The sequence below is a fragment of the Rhodamnia argentea genome, chromosome 9 (genome assembly GCF_020921035.1).
Source record: "Rhodamnia argentea isolate NSW1041297 chromosome 9, ASM2092103v1, whole genome shotgun sequence".
Taxonomy (NCBI): Eukaryota; Viridiplantae; Streptophyta; class Magnoliopsida; order Myrtales; family Myrtaceae; genus Rhodamnia; species Rhodamnia argentea.
Window position 1 is genome coordinate 2,099,108 of NC_063158.1, and position 25,356 is coordinate 2,124,463.

General features: G+C 40.7%; 2 protein-coding genes across 6 annotated transcripts; one reads left to right on the top strand and one right to left on the bottom strand.

The window, feature by feature from the left end:
• Positions 1-280: 280 nt before the first annotated feature.
• Positions 281-21,294, top strand: LOC115731572. 5 transcript variants are annotated; one of them, XM_048285236.1, is made up of 10 exons: positions 281-300; positions 5,660-5,842; positions 6,273-8,906; positions 8,998-9,101; positions 10,368-10,437; positions 11,528-12,319; positions 18,145-18,347; positions 18,873-18,996; positions 19,131-19,337; positions 20,636-21,294. In XM_048285236.1, the coding sequence occupies exons 2-10, from the start codon at positions 5,684-5,686 to the stop codon at positions 20,774-20,776; spliced, it is 4,434 nt and encodes a 1,477-aa protein (XP_048141193.1). In that variant the 5' UTR covers positions 281-300; positions 5,660-5,683; the 3' UTR covers positions 20,777-21,294. The 5 variants fall into 5 exon arrangements, with proteins under 5 accessions (XP_048141193.1, XP_048141194.1, XP_048141192.1 ...); XM_048285237.1 differs by lacking the exon at positions 281-300 and having other exon boundaries at positions 5,537-5,842; positions 11,528-12,277; XM_048285235.1 differs by lacking the exon at positions 281-300 and having other exon boundaries at positions 5,540-5,842.
• A 132-nt stretch (positions 21,295-21,426) lies between these two features.
• LOC115731574 (probable WRKY transcription factor 24) lies at positions 21,427-22,883 on the bottom strand. The gene is made up of 2 exons (XM_030662238.2): positions 22,215-22,883; positions 21,427-21,778 (listed from the first exon to the last, which is right to left on the bottom strand). Exons 1-2 carry the CDS (start codon positions 22,655-22,657, stop codon positions 21,601-21,603), a joined length of 621 nt encoding a protein of 206 aa, XP_030518098.1. The 5' UTR covers positions 22,658-22,883; the 3' UTR covers positions 21,427-21,600.
• Between the last annotated feature and the right edge of the window lie 2,473 nt (positions 22,884-25,356).

Consider the following 25,356-nt stretch of genomic DNA (forward strand, 5'->3'; position numbering starts at 1 on the left):
TAGTTATATCACTTGAAATGCAGCTGCACACAGCATCCAAGAAAAAAATGAACCTTTGTATGCCCAACTCTTCTCTTTTTACCTCAGAAGAATGCCCTTGACAGTGATGTTGTGTCGGATCTTGACTTACTATACAATTCGATATTGGCATGAACTGAATATCTTGTTTAAGAAACTTTTTTTATTTTATTATTTATTATGATATGACAGATAAGTGTACCGATGAGGAAAATAAGAATCCCCACCGGATAAAACATATTAAAAAAAATGAAATCTCTCTCTCTCTCTCTCTCTCTCTCTCTCTTTAAGTACCAGCCAAGGCTTAGCTTAGGACCCCACTACTCGTCGTATTTGGTTTGGTATTGCGACCGCGCATGACTTTGAGAGTCATGATGATATTATTTTGAAACACAATGAATTTTCCATTTTGAATTAAAACATAAAAATATTTTGAATTCGGGAATGATTCAATAGAAAAACTTGTTGAGGGTTCATTATCAATATGATTTATATCCAATTAGATGGTATCGTGGCGAAATAGATTCAATCAAACACATATAGTGCAAAATAAAGATTTAAACAAAAGGAATTCCGATGAAAAAGATCGATTAACATTAATTAATTACAAAAAATTAAATGATTTTAAATCAAATTCATTACCAAATTCAAAATATAACTTCCAAAAATGCTATAGATATGACCTTTTCTCATATAAATCGATTAATTATGAAAATAAGAAGTGTGTGTATGTATGTATATATATATATATATATATACATATATATATATGTATGTATCACCATTACGTTTAAATGATAAGCATGAGATATCTTATAACTACAACAAGACATATAAAAAAGGTAAATTAGTTGATATGCCAAGAGGTAATATCTCTATCAATTTAGAAGATGATAATATTATGAATCTGCATAAATTTACATATAGAAAATATTTTGATTGGAGAATTTTTGATTTTTGTCTGAGAAATAAAGTTGATGTTGAGTCCTGAATTGATATCGATCCCTATGGTAATAAAAATAGTAAGACTGGGGTTAAAGACTGGATTTGTTATCTCATGTTTGCTTTTCGTGAAAAAATACCAATTAAAGTGAAGTGTTTCTTCAAATAACAAGGAGTTGGGTTAGTTATTCAATAAAATGATATTGAGCTTATTTCCCATCTCTTCTCGAGAAACAAGTGGTCTATTTCTTTGCAAAATTGTGCTCAATTTCATATGTGGCAATTCCGCCAAGATCTCTTCATTAGTTGTGGGAAGAATCCGCCCGAAGAGTTTCCCTAACGATACTCCAAAGAAACACTTTAGAGGGTTCATCTTCAAGTAGTATTCCCTAAGCCTAAGGAAGAGTTTTTGTAAACCCACCAAGTGGTCGACTCCTTCACAGTTGCATTTTACGGTTTTATGCAACATCTCTTTAAAGATTTGCGTCGTAGGCGGTAGCCTTTTTCTCTAGCTGTGAAAGGGCGATTCCCCCTTTCCATTGAAGTAGGGTTCCAAACCCACCATTCCGGTCTATTATTGATAGGGATTTTACTGATTTTTATAATCATTTTATTTAATTTTCAAATTAAAGTGGAATGTTTCCTTTTTATCAAACATAGATGTTTTCGTAGTTTATGTCCTAAAATGAAGATCTCGTAACTAAAAAGTTATGACTTCAATTCAAGGATAAAGATAATATAAAACTCAAAAAAATTATTTTTCATTTTTGAATTTTAAAATTATTTAACCGAACCACATCTACAAAATGCCAGTACCATACAACGGCTTCAAAGCCAACGTGATGCTCCTTGGTCATATGACCAAGATAAAGAATCCGGGCTTGTAGGTACATTTATTTTAGAGAAAGCTTGCAATAATTAAGTAATGGGCCACTAAAGGAGTTACATAGTTTTTTTCCCTAAAGAGTGGAGGGATTGCCGGGGTATCCTTGGGTTCTCGGGGCCTCATGATCAAAAAGAAAATGCTTATACAGTTAGGCTGCGTTTGGTTGTTGGGATTTCTAATCATGATAGAATTGGATAGGATAGGATAAGAAATCCATATATTTGGCTATATCCTATCTCTTGTTTGGTGACTCATGGATTTAAAGTCGTATATTCTCATATCCTATCATATCCCGCATTTGGTAGAAATCGTATATCAATATAAAGGACATATATGTCCCTACGTGATGCTCATGAAATATTTCGATTTTATTACTATAAAAATAACGTTCTCATACACAAATAAACTTGAAAATATGCACATTTTATTAGAATTTCAAATTTCTTTGCAAAAAATAAAATAAAATGAAAATAGAAACAAATGAGACAAGAAAGTTGTCATCATCGTTTTCATGTTTGCCCCATGAACTTGAAGCCTTTTCCATACACAATCAAGCAGAGGTTGCAATCTATGGAAAATAGAGCACTCACCCGGAGGAAACCTTTTCATGTGTAACAACACAAGATCCTTAAGAATAATGAACAAGTTTTTCTTGGCGTTATCTTAGCGAGCTGACCCTCTCCAATCTATACTGACTTTCACCGCTGATTCGATTAAGGGGATGCGATCAACAAAAAAAAAAAGAAGGCGATTTAGAGAGAAAAACAAAAGAACCAGAGAGCGAGTGAGAGAGAAAGGAGGAAGGAGAGAGAGCTCGGGGACGCCATTAACGTTCTACAACCCCAGAGCATCCAACCTTTGGCCGGGCATTCGAGGACGAATCGAGCTTCAAAGTTTAGCTCACAAGCTTCTTGAAGTCCCATAAAGCTTCCCAAACCCACTCCGTCACGCCTACGACCTCCCGAAAGGGGAGCTCGGTTTCAGCCCTCTCGAGCTGGTTTTAATGGCATCTCACGATTTAGACTAGGTTTCTTCAAGATTTTTTATTCATTATGCTCCTAGTGCTCCCCCGATCTCGAATCCCTGTTCATTTTGCATTTTGGTTGCATGAAAATCACCGAGTCGACCCTAAGCCCGAAAACCTAACATGAACTCGTGAGTGAACCTTTGCGATAATCGGGTAAGTCCCCTCTCACTCCTTGGATGCTGTTTGACGTGTTAGTGTAGAGATTTAACATAGAAATTGCTCTGTTGTTTCTTCACCGGAGATTAGCTCTCGGCCGAAGCTAGTTAGTGTAGTTCAAGGTTGATTCGGGCTTCAAACTATTTTGATTTTCGAAAATTAAAAAAATTACAGAAGCAAGTTGTAACGTGGGTGAAGGAGTGCGTGAATGAAAGGGTAGGGTTTCTAAAAATTAGCTTTATATGACGGATAAGAGAAATCCTATCCGACCTTATCCGACCTTATCCTACCCCCTCCCCTCGGATTTTTTTATCCGAGTTATATCCCTTCTAAATTCGACATTATACTATCCAGGACACCTACTAAACACGGGCTATGATAAAACATATTCTATCCCGAGTTTTATACGGACGACCAAATGCAGCCTTAGGGTTTTGTGGCTCTGCATTGCTGCTAATCCACCTCGCACCTGATGGGATTCAACATAGATAGATGGGACTAAAAGGGCTCCTGGCGAAATCTACCTTCAACCCGCAGCAAAGAATTCGATTCAATGTTCCGAAATGCCTTACCCATGGGGTACAAACTCGAAACTTAATTTGAAAGTCATATTTCGATCCGGATGTTTTCGGGATGCTCCTAATAACCAACGAATGGCAAGTGTTTTTCCTTGTGTGGAGAGATTTTCAAGTCCATGGCCAAGTCCTTATCACTTCTTGGGTTGGAATTGCTATCTTATTAGGTTTAGCTAGTATAGTCGTTCGGAATCCACAAACCATTTCGAATGACAGTCAGTATTTTTTCGAATATGTCGTTGAATTCCCAATTAAGAATAAGGTTGTCGAGGACTACCCTAAACCTACATGTGGGCGGGACTTTCGGTTACAATATCTAAGTTGGGAAAGCCTTTCTAAAAGCCAATCGATTATTGGATTTCGCCAACCCAACTACCAATACCAGGGGATTCCTAGATCCGATATCATATCGCATTAAGATTCCAGTCTTCAATCAAACGGAATAAAAGTAGGAAATTGATTAGCTAGAGTAGCTGCAAAGAAATCTCGTGACGGAAGGCATCGAAATAGAACCCGAAGTATGACATTCAAGAGTTTAGTTGGTTCTTAACCACAGCACACCAGGCTAATAAAATATATTTTCGTTATCAATAATAATTCATGCCTAGATTTTTTCATGGACAATAAAAATATTTTTCGTTCATACATTTATGTAAGCAATACAAGCAATTATGTTTTCAAATCGTGAAATTTTCACGAAACAGAATGACCCTAAATACATCTAAGAATCGTGAAATTTTCACCGACAATCCACGCATTTTCTTCATGTGATAAATGGAAAATTTGTAGGGAAATGATTAACTACGTCTAAGAATTACTGACTAATATATCATCGTTTGAAATTTACTTTTGGACCATAGAAAGTCACTATAAGTATGAAGAGATCACTAAGATCTTGCATTCGAAATGATGAAACTAACCAATGAGAAAATTGGCATTATCTAATAAAATACAAACTTTCTCTTCTAAATGCAAAATTCCTAACCAAAAACTCACTTTCATAACAGAAAAATTCGCTACTCAATGAGGAAAACTTAAAACTTCTATCATATGAGATGCAATGATAGCTCTTGGGGCATGGTGGCCCGTAAATCATGTCAATACCCGAATCTGTGATCGTGCTTTCGAGGCCTACTCTAGTGTTGAGATGCAATCCCAACCCATTGGATTTGTACATTTTAGGGACTGATGAGTGGCGATGCAACTTTTGCCTTAAAAACATGAGGGCGGACAATTCGATTTGATCCCAGAGTAATTATCAGAAATCTGTGCAATTGGAATGCTAAAACAACTAATTTCGGATTGAGTCTAGACAAATTATATGGCAGCTGGATCCCTCCAATGGGACGAGCTTTAAAGGCGAACTTCGACGCCTCGTACGTAGAAGGATCCTCGTCAGGCTCCATCGCCCGTGTCGTCCGAGACTCGACAAGAACTCTAGCGGACGGAGTGGCGAGCTCGGCTCCTCTGATGTCATCGGCTGTTCAAAGCGAAACCATGGGAAGTGTGGCTAAGTGAAAATTGGGTCGGATCGTCCGGCTTTAGTTCAAGCCCTATTTACTTCAGATCTTATCCCATGGGAAGTCTTCGTCCTTAACATGGGCCGATTCATTGGGTCTCTCTAGCTCACTGCTCTATTAAAGCTAATAGTGCAGCAGATTGCGTACTAAAGCCCATAGATCTAAGTTGGGCCTTGGTGAGCTTTAGCATCACTCTTATGTAAACTGTCGTACTCCATGAGACCAGGACGTGAGGTTACAGGTTAGAGGTTCACTCTCAAAAATTAGATCGTAAATCTCAATATTCATAGAGAATCTCGGTGAACCGGGCGCGGCTCGGTTCGGGAGAAAATTGCTGTGGCTTTTTCTTTGGTCAAAGACTCAAAGCCTCAAAGGTACAAAGTCTTCAAGCCCGAACCGGTCGGTTTTCTGATAGAATTAATACGACCGGATCGGCCCGATAATTACCGGTGGTCGAAGCTCTCGTCGCTCGTCGAAAAACGTAGAAAGATGAAGATCGTCGCTCGCTCTTTCGCTTCGATGTAGCTCGCGCGCGCTCTCTCTCTCTCTCTCTAAGACCATGAAGTGTCGATCCGTGGCGTGCATATGGTCGGCGACGCCTCCTTCTCTCCACCGGGTCACCGCCGCGGCCGTACTCAATCAGCCTCCGACGCTCTACACTGGCGGGGCCGATGGCTCCGTTTTTTGGTGGAACCTTGCCGGCTCCGAAGCCAATCCGGTAAGTCGAATCACTTCTGTTCGCTCAGCTCTCGTTTAATCTATATGCTCTTAATATGTCCATTCAACGACGCTGTCTCCGAACGAAGTGTGAGAGAAAGTTGTTGGACTTATCTCGAAGTGTGAGAGAAAGTTGTTGGACTTATCTCTTTGTTAATGTGTGTGAATTCGAAAATGTTGTCGTCCAGGTGTTCTACCTTCTGAGATCTCTGTTCGAACTTTGCTTCTATGTGCTGTAATTATGTTAAATTTAGGAGTTAGTACTAACTAAATGGCTCACTTTTCGAGAGAGAAAATCTGTTAGTTATGCATCTTCCGACGATTTCATTACGTTGGATTGTGTTTTCCGTGTAATTTCTGTTGAACCTATGCCGAGACAAGAACTATGTAGAATCAAAGCAAATGATATCTCCATGCGGTTTAATGTGTAGGAGATTAAGCCAGTAGCTATGTTGTGTGGCCATGCTTCATCAGTAGCTGATCTAGCCATTTGTTATCCTTCCGCGGTGGTCAGAGATGGAAAGACAGAGAGTTCAAGTTGTGGAGCTCTATTAAGCGTGTGTAAAGCTGGTGTTATGTGTGTATGGAGCAGGGGCAGTGGACACTGCAGACGCCGGAGACAACTGCCACCTTGGGCGGGGAGTCCATCCCATCTATGCACATTGCCATCTAATCAGAGATATGTATGTATCGGTTGTTCGTTTGTCGATGCTAGCCATTGGGTTGAGCATCAGGCTGTTGGATCCACACAGGAAGTTGAGCTTTCATTGGACTCAGAGTATCATCATAAGAGACCTCCCAAGTGCACTGTAGTAATTGTGGATACTTATACCCTCACCATTGTACAGACAATTTTTCATGGAAATTTATCTACTGGGTTACCAAGGTATATGGCTATCTTTTTATCTTCCGAGGATAGGGAAAAGTATTCTGCAGTCCTTGTTAATTCACATGGCGGGATGCAACAGGTTCCAATATCAAAAGACTCTCATCCAGATGGGGAGAGTCCGGGTGGCTTGCCCAGAAATGCTTCTGAGCCTAAGATAATTGATTGTACGAATGGTTTTATGGAGGATGGGGTAGTATTGTCATGCGCCACCAGAGGAAACATTATTGCTCTTCTGTTATCTAATCGCTGCATCTTCAGGGTAGTGGACACTGCTGTTACTATTGGAGAGGTTTCTCTGACAGATGATCTTTGTCCTCAGGGCATTACTGGTCACATGCATGGTGCTGCGGGATGCATGTTTCTGGAAAGTAGTTACCATGAGATTCTGCCTGGGCAATCCCACAGACTGTGCAGAGTCAATTTTATTATTTGGAATGTCGAAGGTTGCGGAACTCTGTATCTTGTTTCATATTCAGATGGCTTATTTGATTGTAGGCCTCTCTCTTCAATATCTGCTGCTTCTCATCCAGAGCGTTTAAAACTGTCGGTTTGTTTCATTCAATTGAAAAATTATCTTCTCCGCATTGAGTCAGTTTGCTTTGGTGTAAAAGAACTTTTCCAATGGAAACCCCACATCACAATTTGGTCATTGTCAATGTATCATGATGATTCAAAGCACTTTCAAAAGTGTGAAATTGTTGGGGAAGGTGTTTCTTGTTTCGACTTGCTTTCAGACTCTTCCCCAGTCCATGAAACCAAGGATTGCGATGGTTTGGAGCAAGGTGATATAAATAATTCCGAGTATCCCAATAATCTACATGCAGGAGACGATAGCCCTTCACTCAACGATCGTATTGTATCTTCTTCCATGGTTATTTCTGGTAATTCATGTGCACCCTATGCTGTTGTTTATGGCTATTGCAATGGCGACATTGAAATTGTACGATTTGATTTAGTCCATGCGCCGGGTTATCATAGTGAAAGTTCTTCTCTCGAAATAAATTCAGCTGTCTGTAGGAGATATTTCACAGGGCACACGAGTGCTGTACTTTGTTTGGCAGCTCACCAGATGGCAGGCAAAGCAAAAGGATGGAATTTCTGTAAGGTCTTGGTGTCTGGAAGCAAAGACTGCACAGTTCGAATATGGGATCTTGACAATGGCAATCTCATCACTGTAATGCACCATCATGTGGCTCCTGTCCGCCAAATTATTCTCCCTCCTAATAAGACTGAGCATCCTTGGTGTGATTGCTTTCTCTCCGTTGGAGAGGATTCGTGTGTGGCTCTTGCTTCACTCGAAACTCTAAGGGTTGAGAGGATTTTTCCTGGACATCCCTGTTATCCTGATAGAGTTGTTTGGGATGGTGTAAGAGGTTATGTTGCATGTCTTTGCCAAAACTATTTAGTAACATCTGATACTAGTGATGTGTTATACATATGGGACATCAAGAGTGGAGCCAGAGAGCGGATCCTACGAGGAGTAGCTTCTCATTCAATGTTTGATCATTTCTGTAAGGGCATTAACATGAAGTCAGTCTCTGGAACTGTGAGGGATGGAAGTACTTCTGTTTCCTCCCTGCTTCTTCCCATTGTCGAGGATATTGGTTTTTCTAAACCTCATATAGAAAACTCAGAAAAGGGATTTTCTTCTGCTGGTGCAATGGCAACGTCAACTAAGAGAATTGAGTCCTTTACTCATAAAGCCCTCATTAACAAGGAGAGCTCTACTGAATCCTTTCAGGCCAGCTCATCTATTGTCCAAAGCATCAAGCACTCCATTAAGTGCTCTTGTCCATTCCCTGGGGTAGCAACTCTTTGTTTTGATCTCACTTCACTGATGCTTCTTCCTCAGGGGGACGAGTTATGTGCAAGTCAAATTAGGAAACCCGACTCTCCTTTGAAGAAATACAATGTTGCTGAGTTTGCAGATAATGGAGCTGGTCCAAACACATCAAACAGTCACATGGAGTCCGACTGCATTAGGTCGCTTGAAGAGAGCATTGTACGGTTTGGTTTGTCGGTTTTGCATTCATGGGGGGTAGACAATGGGCTTGATCATTTGCTAATTACTGACATGAAGTTGATAAGACCTGAGAACTTCATGATTGCACCAGGTTTGCCAGGGGATAAAGGGTCCTTTACAGTGACTTTTCCTGGTACAAGTGCTGTTCTTGAGGTATTTTGATGAACTGTATTTGCTGCCAAGGACAAGTTTTCTTATTTCCACTTTTATAAGTTTTCTGAGACACTGAGTAAACACATTTCAGCTATGGAAATTGTCCTCCGAGTTTTGTGCAATGAGGTCATTGACCATGGTATCTCTCGCCCAACGCATGGTTAGCCTGTGCCATTCCTGCTCAGTTGCTAGCAGGTATTGATTATTAAGCATTCCCACCTAATAGTACATCCTAAGTTTGGCTAGATTTCGATAGCAACATTTTATTTGAATGACTGAAATTCGTGATTTTTTTGGGTTTAGGCATCCAAAAATTCAAACTTTTGCCTTCAATTGAAGTTTGCTTGATTTGATTTTACTAGTCCGCTCAATTGATTAACACATCTCTTTAGAACTTCTTGTCCTTGGAGTGCCCTATGGAGCTTTACTTTAGTATGGTACCTGAGTTTATACAAGTTGTTTTCAACTGATTAGATGAATTTAACGGTATTTAACTACCTGGTTTGCAAAGCAAAAGATAGCTTCTAGTTATACTGATGAAATTCGTATTGTAAGTTCATATATTACTGATAAAAAGTGGTAGAATTTTTGAAAGATCCATAGGCTGTCTACAAAGATCGATCTAGACTAGTGTCTATTGTCATAGCTTGTCTACATAGATTGATCTACTGTGATAGTTGATTTTTCTCAGTTATACAAATCAATAAGGACTTAGGGTGGGTTTGGTTCAGCATTCCCAAGGGACTTTCAGCTCCCAAAGCCCATTGGGAAAATGCTGAAGCATTTGGTTCAGCTTTAAGCCAGCATTTAACCAAATGCTGGCATCGGGAAAGCTGAAAGCCCAATGCTGGTAGGGACCAGCATTGGGCTTTCAGCATTTGGCCCAATGCTAAGAGATTTTTCCTTCCAAAAGTAGCCTCATTAATTCCTTATATTTTCGATTTTGCCCCCCTTTTTACTGTTTATCTTCTTTGCCGGTTCGGCAATGGGTAATTTTTTTAATAAAAAATTAAAAAATTGCATTCAAAGCTCCTTTGGAATGTTGTTTTTACCAAACACCATTCAGCCTAAAGCCCATTTTCAAATGAGATTTTACCAAACATCATTAGTATTTTTCTAAACCCCTTTAGGTTAAAGGCATTTGCATTTCCCCAAAGCTCATTTCAAATGCTGAACCAAACCCACCCTTCTTGGTTGATGCACCATTATATTTGTAGCATGGTAATACAGTTTCTTGAATGACTCTTTAAAGTTGGGGTGCAGTGAATGCATATACTAGTAGCGAATTTTCTTTGTAAATTTTGTTAATCTACTTTTCAAGGATTTCTCACAGTGCATTTCAGTATTTTTCTTGAAGCATTTGGCATCAAACCATCTTATTTCTTGAATTGTCCATTCTATTCACTTTCCATCTTAAATGTTTTCCAAAATTGAATGGTCTACCTCTTATTTGATTTGCAGTACCCTGGCGGCATTCTATACTCGGAACTTCGCAGAGAAAGTCCCAGAGATTAAGCCACCTTCCCTCCAGGTATAGCAATTTCTGGGATTCCTTAATGCCCTTTTTTTTGCAACTTTTCCAGCAGTGCGGCATAAATGAACTCCGGACTTGTGTAAGAACATTTAACTGACGCAAGATTGCGTAAACTCAATACATCTTTTGTTATTGTGCTCCCGGCCTCCTACTAGTTTGGATTTTTTTTTTCCTTTGGGGTTCTGTCCATGGAAGAAGGGAGGGAGTGGGTTTGGTGTGAGGATGAGAATACCCGTAATTACGTGTAAATTCCTTTTTTTTTTGGTAACATCTAGAAAATCTGTGTTGTGTTTTTTCGACTTGTATCTTGTGCCCTAGAGTTAAGTCTTATTTTTGGATTAGTAAATACAAGACGACAAGATGAGTTTACGTTACGGTGGAAGCCCACACAGGCACTCATATAAACAATGTCGTTTGTTTGGTTATATCATCTTGGAGTAGGATCTAAGAGTAAAGCTAGGCATACTAACGTAGCTCTATAAGCTAGATATATTGAGTAAAGTGTAGATTGCAAATTTTTTAAAAGAACTGTTTCATATTCAGAATGCAGTAAAATTTGACCACATCACTTAGTACACCCATTTGGTAACCATCTTAGTATATCTTTCGTTATCCAATCTAACTGATAAAAAAACATATAAACTATGTCAATTTGGGAAAATGATGTTGATAAATCCGGAAAGAAGCTGCTACTTACAACATCATTATTCTTGTTCTTCAAGTGCTTGGCTATCTCTTGCAGTTTAATACACTTGGTGTCAAATCTCCAGTTAAAGGAATCTAATGTTTTCTGCTTGTATAATGCATTTATCCTCAAGACGGATTGAAGCTGCTCCGTTACTGTTTTGACTGTTAATATAGAATTAAACTTCCAATGAGTAAGATCATGAAGCTATAAATGCAACCAATTATATACAGAGGAAAACTAGAGGCTTTAAGTGAGGGTGACTTATCAATAATTTATGTCTCCTGCCCTGTGTATGGTCTCGCCAAACATTAGTCTTTTAAAAGGCTTCTGGAATTCTCCCCTAAATGCTACATAGCACAAGTGTTTGTCCATCGTATTGAAATTTTCTCTGTTGTGCAGTTGTTGGTAAGTTTCTGGCAAGATGATAGGGAACATGTAAGGATGGCTGCACGATCTTTGTTCCATTGTGCTGCTTCACGGGCAATACCTCTCCCTTTGTCTAGTCAAGAGGTGACTAATCACATAAAATTTGTGAGTTCTATGGCTGGGAAAAATGAAGATGAACATGAAAATCCAAAGGAAAAGACGGTATCTGACAGAGCAGATATGGAAGAGCAGGAAACACAAGAAATTTTGCAGGCTGAGGAATCCAATATTCTGATATGGCTAGAATCTTATGAAGTGCAGGATTGGATTTCATGTGTTGGAGGAACAGGGCAAGATGCAATGACATCTCATATTATCGTTGCAGCTGCATTAGCCATTTGGTACCCCAGTCTTGTAAAACCAAGTCTGGGCACGCTGGTTGTTCATCATCTAGTGAAATTGGTCATGGCTATGAACGAAAAATATAGTTCCACTGCTGCAGAGCTGTTGGCTGAAGGTATGGCAGACGTATGGAAGGCTTGCATTGGATCTGAAATCCCCCGTTTGATTGGTGATATCTTTTTCCAAATTGAGTGTGTAAGCGGTACATCTGCAAGTCCAGCCATACCCAGTAAAATTCGAGAGACTTTGATTGAGATTCTTCTTCCAAGTCTTGCAATGGCTGACATTCATGGCTTTCTTAATGCCATAGAAAGCCAAATCTGGTCTACTGCATCTGATTCACCAGTTCACTTAGTATCCCTTACTACACTAATTAGAGTTGTGCGCGGAGCTCCCAAGAATCTGGCTCAATTCCTTGATAAGGTTAGTAAAATGGTCCTTTAAGTTTTGTGTCACAGAAGCAATTCTTTAAGAACTCAAAATGGAGTTTGATCGTATATGTATGTCGGCAGACTAGTGTCTCATGTCACGCTTTTTTTTCTTATTTCCAATGTTTTTCTTCTATCCTCTGGGGTGTTTGAACTATTACATAGTTAGCCATTTTATACAGGAATAAAACCTTCCTTGGCTCATTTAGTCTACTGGTTTTATAAGTAATTCCCACTTTTGCAGTTTACTTAAAAACTTCTCTGCTTGTGCTTATCTAAGTCCAAAAACAGTGGTGCATTTAAATAGTGGTTTGTTTCAGCCACTTTTTGAGTGTGCACTCTCACGATTCTTTTTCCATCTTTCCTCCAAGTGCCCAGTTGCTTCTTCTATATGCCTTTTCCTTCTGGTCTTTTCAGTGGTATTCCTCTTTTTTGGGTTCGCACCATGCGATTCTTTTATTTGCTTCTCAGTTAGTATATACTAGTGTATGAACTGTACCTTGTTCTTGTGATTGTGCTGTCCTGGTCTTGATGAAAATATTGTAAAGAGTACTCAATTCATTTATTTGACGAAAGAACGACATACTTATACATGCTAGGGTGAACTCACAAGACTCACAAATCCATAAAGACCATTCTACCCTTTTTTACTCTTTAACACTCCCCCTCAAGCTGGAGCATGGAGATTAAGCATGCCCAGCTTGTTACGTATATACTCAACCCTACTACTCCCTAGGGATTTGGTGAAAATATCAGCCGGTTGTTCGCCGGTCCTAACGAAACTAGTAGAGATAACTCTAGCTTGAAGCTTCTCACGGACAAGATGACAATCAACTTTAATATGCTTGGTATGCTCATGGAAAACTAGATTAGAAGCAATATGGACAGCCGCTTGATTATCGCACCATAACTCCATTGGTGCGGGATCTTTGAATCCAAGTTCAGCTAATAGCCGACGCATCCAGATTAACTCACGGGTAGCTTGAGCCATAGCTCTATATTCTAATTCTGCACTTGATCTAGCCACAACACTTTGCTTCTTATTCTTCCAAGATATTAGGTTTCCTCCAACAAAGGTGCAATAACCCGATGTAGATCTCCTATCTATAGGAGATCCCGCCTAATCGACATCTGAGAAGGCTTCCACCCTTACGTGACCATGATCCCTCTAAATGAGACCACGACCTGGATCTTTCTTCGGGTATCTCAGAATTCTGATTACGGCATTTCAATGTGAGGTACAGGGGGAAGACATAAACCGACTCACAACACTCACTGGAAAGGAAATATCGGGTCGAGTAATAGTTAGATAATTTAGTTTTCCAACAAGCCTCCGATACCTTTCTAGATCATCTAACAGTTCACCATCATCCGCCATCAATTTAAGGCCTACTTCCAGTGGTATATCCAGTGGTTTAGCTCCTAGCATACTTGTCTCAATAAACAAATCCAGAACATACTTCCGTTGCGAGATATGAATACCTTTCTTCGCACGTGCCACTTCGATGCCCAAGAAATATTTAAGTGATCCCAAATCCTTTGTATGAAACTGCTGTTGCAAATACGGTTTCAACTCTTCAATCCCTGTAGAGTCATCTCCAGTTATGACTATATCATCCACATAAACTATAAGAAATATCCGACCGGTTTCGGAAACCCGGTAAAACATTGAATGATCTCCAGTACATCTACATAATCCAAACCGGAGTACCGCCTCAGTAAACTTCCCGAACCAAGCTCTGGGAGACTATTTCAAACCATATAAAAATTTTTTTAAGCTACAAACTTGGCTAGACTCCCCCTGAACAACAAACCCAGGTGGTTGCTCTATATATACCTCTACTTGTAAATCGCCATGAAGAAAGGGATTCTTAACATCAAACCGAAATAGAGGCCGATTAGCAAAAGTAGCCAAAGATAATAAAAGACGAATAGAGGTCATCTTAGCCACAGGAGAAAAGGTATCACCATAGTCAACTCCATAAACTTGCGGATACCCTTTAGCAACCAATCTAGTCTTGAGACGAGCAAGAGAACCATCCGGGTTAACCTTGACGGTGAAGACCCACTTACATCCAATGGCTATCTTTCCTGCAGGTAAAGGAACAAGATCCCAAGTCTAGTTTTGATCCAATGCCAATAGTTCCTCTTCCATAGCTATCATCCAGCCTGGACTAGATAATGCCTCAGAATGAGTTTTAGGAATAGGATGTGTATCAATAGTCATTAGACTAGCTCGACAAGAGGCAGATAAACCAGAATATGAGATGAATCGTGCAATAGGATGTTTCGTGAAACTACGAACTCCTTTGCGATGTGCAATAGGAAGATCAAGATAAAAAAGTAACCGATTTACCTCGGGTTTGGAAGACGAAGAAGACGAGATAGGCTGCGATACATCTGCAGGGGGCTCCACATGCCGACGAGGACGTCTATTGTAAACATACTGGATAGGTGGAGGAGAGACGGGAGGTACCAAAGTGGGTGTTGATTCCATAATAGCATATGTCAAGGAATCATCATCCACCGTAGGGGGCTCCACCGGAGTATCGGAATAAATAGTAGACTCAAAAAAGGAGACATCTGCAATAATGAAGTACTTGTGCAAAGAGGGACAATAGCACCGATATCCTTTTTGAGTACGAGAATACTCTCCAAAAATGCATTTAAGAGAGTGAGTATCAAGTTTAGAAAGTCCTGGACGATGATCACGCACATAACGGACTCAACCAAATATACGAGGTGGCAAATGCAATAAGGGGTCAGAAGGAAAAAGAAGAGAGTGGGGAATTGCACCTTGAAGAATAGAGGATGGCATGCGATTGATAAGATAACACGCAGCTTATAACGGCGTCGCCCAAAAGGATTTATCTACCTTCATTTTAAACATCAAAGAACGAGTAATTTCTAACAAGTGGCGGTTCTTTCTTTCGGCGACACCATTTTGTTGTGGTGTATCTAAACAAGAGGATTGATGAAGAATACCCCGTTGGGACATGAATTCAAAGAAAGTCTTAGAAAAGTACTCTTTGGCATTATCACTTCGAAGAATACGGACAGAGGATGAAAATTGAGTATGTACCTCGTTAACAAATGCACAAAAAATAGAGAATAACTCGGAGCGACATTTCATTAGATATAGCCAAGTGGCTCTTGAATAGTCATTTGCAAAAGTAACAGAGTACTTGAAACCCAATTTTGAAGTAGTAGGACATGGACCCCAAACATCCAAATGAACTAAAACAAACGGCCGAGAGGCCTGTTTATTGACTCTTGGTCTATAACTAATACGGTGCAATTTCCCAAACGGACATGACTCACACTCGATACGAGAGAAAGTATGAAAACGAGAATCTAACTTCTTCAAATTTCCCAAAGAGGGATGACCCAAGCGACAATGAATTTGATGTGGAGAAGCTGCTGAACAAGCAACACTAGTAGTATTGTCAAATACATATAGCCCCCCCAACATATGTTCTCTACCAATCGTCTTCTTCATCTTCAAATCCTGAAAAACACATGAATCGGGATAAAAAGTTATAGAACAATTATATTCTTTAGTAAGATGACCGATGGACATAAGATTAAACGGAAAATTTGGGAGGTACATGACAGAAGACAAAGATATGGAGGATGTCAAGGGAACTGTGCCTATCCCTTTTACTATGGATAGAGAGCCATCGCCTAATGTAACATTGGACACAGACTCATGAAAGGTAGAAAAGATACTTGAAGACCTAGTCATATGATCGGTAGCACTTGAATCAATGACCCGGGTGTGAGAGACAGATGAGAGACACACTGTTGCATTACTTGTCCGAGGAAAAGTAGGCGTGGAGGAGGAAACCGGCCGAGAAATCTGGAACCGATTGTACCTAGCAAGTTCCTCTTCCGACATTCTGATCGTTGTTCCTCCTTTAGAGGAGCGAGAAGGAATACCGGACTCAACCGCATTAGCTACATTTATTGCAACCGAATGAGAGGGCCTTCCATGAAGTTTGTAGCAGAAATGCTGAATATATCTAGGCATACCGCAATAATGACATGTCCGTGCAAATCCAGTATTATTCCCGTTGTCACTAGACGTACCACCGTGTGACCGTGGTTGGCCTCTACCAAACCCACGGCCGCTACTACCACTACTAAAGCCACGACCACTTCGACCACCACCACGACCTCGACCGCCACCTCGTTTCCCTTGGACCGCCAAGGAAAAACTATCACCGGTGGAGGGTATATCTTTAGATGAGTCACGTGAAACCCTTAAGACTCGAGAAAAAGGTCATTGTTAGTGAAGCCACAGTGTTTCCACCAAGAATTTGCGAACGAACCGCATTGAACTTTGGTCCGAGTGCTCCCAAAAATCCCATAATTGCCAATTGTTCTCGTTGCTCCTGCATCATCTTAACATCGGATGTAATTGGCAAAAGATGATTAAGCTCCTCATACATCTGTTTAAAATCAGCAAAGAATTGAGTGAGAGGCCAACCCTTTCTGTCGGCTCTAAAGAAATCCCGAGAAACTTCATAGATCCTTGATAGATTATTTTCTCCAGAGTAAAGGACATTCAAATAATCCCACAAATCCTTAACCGTAGTGACATGTGTAACCAAGGCAGCCACATGAGATTCCATAGAATTAAACATTTGTCCAAGAATCCTGGCATCTATGGTATCCCATTTAGTATCAGCAGCAGTTCGTTCACCTGTCGGATGGTGATATTGCTCTCTTCCAGTCAATATTACCATCTCAAATCTCTTCCATTGCTGGAAGTTAGTGACCCCGTCTAATTTCTTCTCTGTCAAACGACTAGAGGATGTAGATATGATTTCAGCCATAATCGGATACTTCTACTAAACTAGGAATAAAACTCCACAAATTATCACTACACCACCGATCACTAACTAAACCCACACTAGTTGAATCAAACCATATGCCTCAAAATGACCTACGCAGCTTTGATAAAATCAGCGTACCAGCCACCACACACAACACCACCCCGCCTTTCTCAATCGATCCACATATCACCACACGCAATCAGCTAATCACCATTCACAATAGTACTATGCCCTCTTCACGCATATCAGTAACCACGTCAAATTCCAGAATACCCATCCACTTCACAATCATCTGTACAAAAGCATTTAGAGAGGTGCAAAGCGTTTACAAAGCACTTACATCAGCTGTTATGCCTTCGTTTGCACCTCAAGCAGCAGATCAGAAGAGTACTGGTTATGCGACCACCCAAAAGATAATCGTACCTCAACTAGCAAAGTCAGAAGCAGCCAAAAAATGAGTCGCTGATCCTGGATTGAGTCACGCGACCACTAGAAAGGAGTCACCGGGCCTGAGCTATGTCAAGTGATCGCCGGAAGGGAGTTGTCGAGCCTTGGTGAGGTCAGGCGACCATCGGAAGGGAGTCGCCAGGCCTGGGCGATGTCGGGTTTTGGGTTGCCTGGCCTGGGCAACTCAGATCTTGGCAGGCGACCACCGGAAGGGAGTCTCCAGGCCTAGGTGTCGTCGGGTTTTGGGTCGCTTGGCCTGGAGGTGCTTGACCGACGCTGGTTTTGGTGGTGATTTGGTGGTCGACGTTGATGGAGATTAGTTCTAGGGTTTAGAGGTTAATTTGGCTCGGATACCATGTAAAGAGTACTCAATTCATTTATTTGACGAAAAGAACGACATACTTATACATGCTAGGGTAAACTCACAAGACTCACAAATCCACAAAGACCATTCTACCCTTTTTTACTCTTTAACAAATATGAAATGCTGTTTTTGGAATGCCTTTATGTGTCTAAGCATGGTGCTGAATTGCAGGCAATTAACTTTATCTTACAAACCATGGACCCTGGCAACTCAATCATGCGAAAAACTTGCCTTCAGACTTCAATGACAACTTTGAAGGAAGTTGTTCGCGTATTTTCCATGGTAGCACTGAATGACAATTTGACCAGATTAGCTGTTGGTGATGCCATTGGAGAGATTAGCAATGCTAGCATTCGTGTTTATGACATGCAAAGGTATGATGCAACATTATCATGGGAGTTCAGATGAAGGGTTTTTTCTTCTTTTCTTTTCAATTGCAATTACTAGATATCCTGAGAATGGTTTTACTTAATGGATGAAAACAAGGAGTAACAGTATAGAAGAGAAGGAAAAGGATGCCATTTGTCTATTGAACTTCATAACCATCTATGTGTGATCTTCCCTCTCCATGTTTATGATTGAATGAACTTTTCCTCTGAGTAATATATTTGTGTAATGTGCCAACTAAATCATTAGATCATAATGGCTGACAATGGTTGTTCCCAATCAGGTATTCTTCTTTTCTGTAGCAATCTTAATTTAACGAACCAATTAACACTGATGCTTTTCAATAGAGTTACATAACCCAGTTAGCTGCTCATCTCTACTATGGAAGTTCACAAAACATGCATGGAAGTACAAAATAATATAGAAATATGCCTCTGAACTACTCTTAACGTTAATGGTTATTCATCAAATAGAATATTCATCATTTTTCTTTGTCCACTCTGTCTAAACAGTGTGATGAAAATCAAGGTTCTGGATGCAAGTGCACCTCCTGGTCTACCGAGTTTTCTTGCAGGATCTTCTGGGACAGCAGTCACGACTGTGATTTCAGCATTGAGTTTTTCTCCGGATGGAGAGGTAATTTAATTTGTCATTTGAACCTTTCGATACTGTCAGCAGGCTTAACTGTTCTTAACTCATGTCCTCCTCCGAAGTGTCCTGAATGGGTTTTCACTCTTAGTCAACCATTTCTCTCGAGCTTTCAATTGCAGGGTTTAGTTGCTTTCTCTGAGCATGGGTTGATGATAAGATGGTGGTCATTAGGATCAGTTTGGTGGGAGAAACTCAGCCGCAACTATGTTCCCGTCCAATGCACCAAATTGATTTTTGTTCCTCCTTGGGAAGGATTTTCACCTAAAACTGCTCGGAGAAGTGTGATGGCGAGCATAATGGGACCTGATGGGCAATCCGGTCCACAGGTAACGTTTTAATTTCATGGTGATATGATCTCGTGCTCTTTGGGCCTTGCTTACATGCCTTCACTTGGGCTGCTGCATGTATCATGGTAGCATGTCAGTACAAGTGGCCTGGGAATGAACTGCATGGGTTTGGATGCATATTCATTACTATTTTTCTGTAATGAGGTGGATTTCTTAGTGAAAAGCTTTCTTTGTCTTGAAAATGAACAATTTTAATATAATATAGAAATCTAAAGGAGCGGCCAACTACTATTTGAAGTTCTAGGCTTCATGTTTGATAATCTAATTGATCAGTTCTCGAACAAAAGAAAACTCTATTTGACATGTGTTTAAGCAAAAGTCAAAATAGCATTCTTGGGCTAACATCAATTTGCTTTTTGTTCTAAGGATTCTCTCATTAATTGACTCCACTAATAAAGTAAGAACAAGACTCTAGATTGCAACGTAAAGAATTCTCTCTCTGTATCTCTCATTAATGGCCCGTTAGTAGTCAATTCATTCAATATTTTCTTGACAGGGAAGTTTTGAGGGAATAATCCAAAATTGACAGACTTTGCACAACTTCATTAAATGGCCATGGTTTGCATAGTTTTCATAGATAGATCCTTATACATATGAGAGTAAGCTGACCTATACAAGATATGGGAGTGATTTCATGTTAAACGAGGTCAGTTGGAGTGGTTTTCATGTTAACTAGACATTGACTTGTATGGGGTTTATGAAGTACTTGTCTAGTGGTTTAGCTCTGCACGAGATGTAAAAGGAAATGTCAACTTTAACAGCCTGAAACGATTTTCCAGTTTACATAGATTACAATGGGGGTAAATGTAATTTAAATTTTTATTTTAGTTTTACCATGAAATTCAAATATATGTTATTATTACCGTCTTTTACGGATAATGTTTCTATTACCGCATTTACAGGATAATTTGTCTCCACTTTGTATTCTGCCCAAACTTTAAATGAAATACAGTGTATCCTGCTCTCTTGGCTTAGACTCAGCTTTTAAGTCTTAGCACGTAGCAATCTAGCTGGTACAAGTGGCAGGTCACATGTTACACATGGGGCATGGCTTTTGTCCCAACATATGGATCATGGAACCATGTGGCATACCACATTTTGTAGAGGGTTGGCTATGTCATGTTGTGTCAAATGCACCTGTACGATCACGTCAGTTCATTGTTAGGATTCCGTGCAACATAAAGTTGTTACTTAGGTTTGTAAAGACTAGCAGTAACAACAACAAATGTACAAGTTATGACTTGTTGATCCATTCTGACCTGAAACTTAAAATGTAGGAAAAGTTAAAGGGCGCCGGCGAGGACAGTTTGAACATTTTGATTCATAATCTTGACCTCTCATATCGCTTAGAATGGGCCAGTGAGAGAAAAGTTGTTCTCACAAGGCATGGCCATGAGCTGGGAACTTTTCCATTATGAAATTGCTACTACATCATATCGTGCCCAAGCTTGTGCATTTAAGAAGACTGCTCGTGCTGCTTTTGATGAAAATGGAATCGGAATGGTTCTAGCATTGTCATCAGGCAGTGTCTTGATGGGTTTCTTAAATCAGGTGTAGAGAACTTCCCCTCCATCGGTATGGCATCATCAGTTAAATGCTCAAGGTTTTTACAAAGTTGGGCAGAACAGGATCTCTGTACTGGTGGTCAACGGTGATTATACTTTCCATTTTTTGGGCATAGCAAAATAAGGTTGAGGAGGAACAATATCAACTACTCTCTTTTGAGCTGGGGATTTGGCAGGCTGATAGATGCCGTTGACCAAACGATACCCGACTATAAGTGCGTCTTGTACAAATTTTTCATTTTTCTTATGCATTGTTGTCTTCTTTACTTCAGCATAAATGTTGTCGTAATGGCACATCACCTACTCGATAATGTTTACAGGTATTTTGTGAGACTAATAGTCTTTTGCGAGTGTAAATTTCAGTTTCTTTCCAATTTCACTCTTCAACTCTGATGATATACCTGCTCTGACATTCTGTAGTATCTACTAATGTTGTACTATAAGCTGAGATAATGACATAAGCTGAGATAATGACATTCTTTTCACATACCCACCAGTTGAGTGGTATTACGTTGCCTGGAAAGGCAGATGGGCTTGCAAGCTTATTCTGTTCTTTACCAACAATTACCAAGGTTTTTTCCTGCATCTTGTCAGTCTTCATCTTAGGACATTCGATCCACACAATTTCTCCCCAGATTCTGCTGATTTGTCGCGTTCTGGATACCAACGAACTGGAACTAGAAACCAGAGAGCAGTTGCAGTTGTCGCAGAAGCGGGGTCAAGGTCTCCATCAATTTTTCGCAGGGATGGTTGTGAATACCTTCATACGTCGTCACGACGATGCTCGAGTCTGTCGAGAGTCGCTGGATTTGCTTCTTCACGGTGCATGTGTGGTGAGTACAACGGTAGTAGCTCCTTGTTCATGTCGAGTAATTAAAAATAAACTGTGAGAAGCTTGAGTTGAAATTGTGGCTTAACTTCTACAATGCATAATTCCAAAATAGTTTGGGCTAATCTTGATGGACTATGCAGTTATTGATCCTAAAAGTGCAATGAATCACGTACATAAGATGGAACCTGTTTATATGCCCCTGGTATTGATCTACTGGATACGCTAAATCCTCAAGTGAGAGCCGAATAACATCTCAGGGACATTTTCCAGGTCAAAAAGATGACGCACCTCCTTGGATGGCTACCACTAATGCTATTTAGGGTCACCAGCTCGAAGCTTGACAAACAGCATTTACATTGTTCTCGTTGACATGGTTACTACTAGAAGTATCATGTTGAGGCTCTTTCGAAACTGTACGAATCAAGCAAAAGTTTTCAAGTACGGGGAGGTTAGTCTCACCTTGGATGGCCACTGTTCTTCACTGCTTTCTGGCCGTACTTGCGCCACCTGTAACCATCGTCAAGAATGTCGTCGGCACTCTTTGTGTGGAATGCAACCCTCGGCGGAATCGCTTTTCTCGTCTTACCAACTTTCTTGTGGCAGCTTCTACCTCCATTCTTCATTCCATCACCTCCATTATTATCACCTCTAACGCTTGAGGATGCATTTGTTGGGGAAGGGTGGTGCTCCGCAAATTTATCCCAGCCAGATAGGAGGCTAAACCAGTCCATTTCCATGGCAAACTGTTGAGGGTCTAAGGATTGCGGCATTAGCGCAGGAGGGTGTAATACCGGGGTTGATGGGAGCAAGTGCGGGTTGATGCATGGGAACATATTTTCAGCCGGAGCCAGTGGCAGCTGCGGAGGCGGCGGCAGCGGCGTTGGCGGGATTCTTCCATCCATACGGCTCCACCGGGAAAATGGAAAGGCAAAGGAAGGTTTTGATGAGTTAGACGATGGATTCTGGAGGTGTTGGGATGCAAGTTAAAATAGGTGGGAATAAACTCTCCCCTTCAGGCAACCCTCTCGAGCTTTAAGGGTGGCCCGGATTACCTTAAATCCACGAAAGAGACAAATGGGATTCAACTACCTCAACTGTCCGAATTGGCTGTTGGTAAGACACTTGGGACAAAGCACTCTTCCTCACTCTTGAGAATATTCTTAAGCTCTCCTAAATGAAAGAGAGAATGAAGAGGGGTTACAAGCACGTCTCGTTACTGGGTCTGGAATGTCTTGAAGTACAGAGGCTTACGTTTTGTTAAACAACTGATCCGATAAGGATTAAACTACGAGAGACACCAATGTGATGCGGTTGTGGTGGGTTAGAATAAGGGTGTCGATTTCCAAGCATCAAGAGAGACCGACCCTAGATACAGAATCACGTCATTTGTAACACGTTTCGCAAAGTCTTCGCAACGCTGCGACGATAGCTTGCCACGTCATTTTGTAAAACCCCATCTCATATCAAATTACAGCTTCTTACCTCCTCGAGTTAGGAATAGTAACACGTTGTTATCTCGTCTCTCGAGCTATATTTTTCTGCGTAGTCGCTATCGTCTTCCGCGGTTTTAACTTGTTCTCCCGGACAAGGAAACAGTGGTGCTCATCATCAGTGGTATCGCCACATCTTGAGACATGCTTATGATATAAAGGAGAAACCACGGACCGATACAGACGAAATGAGAGAGAGTGACGCGGGATAAGCATATCGTGAGTGTCATAACTTGTGTACGATGTTTATTTAAGTATCATAACTTTTTTTTCGCTCACTTGAATGTTGCAAATTTGAAAAAACGATTACTTAATTGCCATCGCCGATTTGTCTCACCGAAAATCTTACGTGGGTGATAGAAAATCTTACGTGGCATCGCCGGAGTAATTTTTTTTTGAATTTTTAATGTAAAAGTGAAATTTTATTTTATTCTTATAGTTATTTTGAATTTTTTTTTTTCGTTTCCCCCTCTTGGCCAACGAGGGTCATTGTGACGGCCCTCGCCGGCTACGGCCGGCTAGCTTAAGGGTGAGGGCCGCCTTCCCCTTAGCCGGGGGGACCGCGATGGCCCTAGGCAATGGTTGTTGCGGCCCTCGCAGATCCGGGCGAGGGCCTTCGCGGTCCCTCCAGCCATGGGCGAGGCAACCCTCACCCGGACCTAGCGAGGGCCATTGCACCCTCTATGGTCGACGAAACCCCTTCGACCGTGGCGGAGGGCGCAACGGCCCTTGCCAGGTCTAGGCGAGGGCTGCCTTGCCCATTGCTGGGGGGCCACGACGGTCCTTGCTCGCAGCTGCTAGGGTGGCGAAGGCGGTCCGCCATGGCCGTTGTGGCCCTCGCCCTTGGGATAGCCGGCCTTGGTCGGCGAGGGCCCTCACGATGACCCTCGTCGGCCATGGGAAATTCAAGGTTTTATTTGTATTATTTTATAGAAAATATTAAATAATTAAAATAAAAATGCCAAAATAAATAAAAATTTACAAAATTTCATAAAATTTTAAAAAAATATAAAAAAAAATTCACTTGTCGCTGAAAAATAAATAATTAAAATAAAAAGTCAATGTAAGACGATTTGCCGGAAATAACACTCAAGTGAATGATTTTGCTCCGATATGGCACTCAAGTGAACAAAAAAAAAAGTTATGCCACTCAAGTAAAAGTCATACAAAAGTTATCGCACTCATGATGTACTTATTCCGAGTGAGGTTGTCCATTGTAAAACCAAGTGAATGGAAGCGACTTTGGGTGTAAGGGAAACATAATCCTCAACTTGCACCAGAATATAATTAATGGTGCGAGTGCAACGCCTAGATGACAAAAAGTTGTCATTCTTAGCTAATTGTCCAAAGAAGCTTCCTGCTAACTTACAAGCTAGCGTGCACCAAAAAACTAAACTACGGCTACGTAATAATCACGTCTCTCTCTTTCTCTGAATATATTTAGTTTCCAGAGTGCCCTTTGAAAGGGGTAAAGAAATTACAAAAGATTGTGTGGTCGTGTACGATTCCTATAGGCCATAGTGTTTGATAATGCAGAGACAAAGTTCATAGTTTAGACCGCATACGCAAGGATCTTACTATCTAAGAGCCCATGATACAACCTATACGTTCTATGAATTGATTGAGTTCGGGCTTTCGACCTATGCCTGTCACCTTGATTCGACTCTGCTCATAATTTGTGGAATTTGAATATGTGACATCCAGTCCCTCAACTGGCTATCCTAGCGCTCCAATTAGTTACACCAACCCGGGATTGACGACGTCGGGTCTTTGTCCGTGCATCCCATTTTTTGTGTGAGCATTTCATATATGCCAGACTAATTATAGCCAAAACTTGTATCAGATTGATGATAGCAAGAGAAGGTTACATAAATATTTAGTTTAAACATCGCAAGTTGTCTATATTCATTTCGTGCAAAAAAAAAAAGGCAATATCCAATGTAACCCCAGCTGAAACTCATCATCCTCGTCCTCTCCGCACATATGCTCTTCGTCTAATGCCACTCTACAAGTTTAGAAAAGCTTGAAAAACTAGAACTCGTCCTCAATGGCGAGAAGTGACCCGCACGCTGTACCTTGTTGCATCGACAACACAAGAGGGGAGACCACCT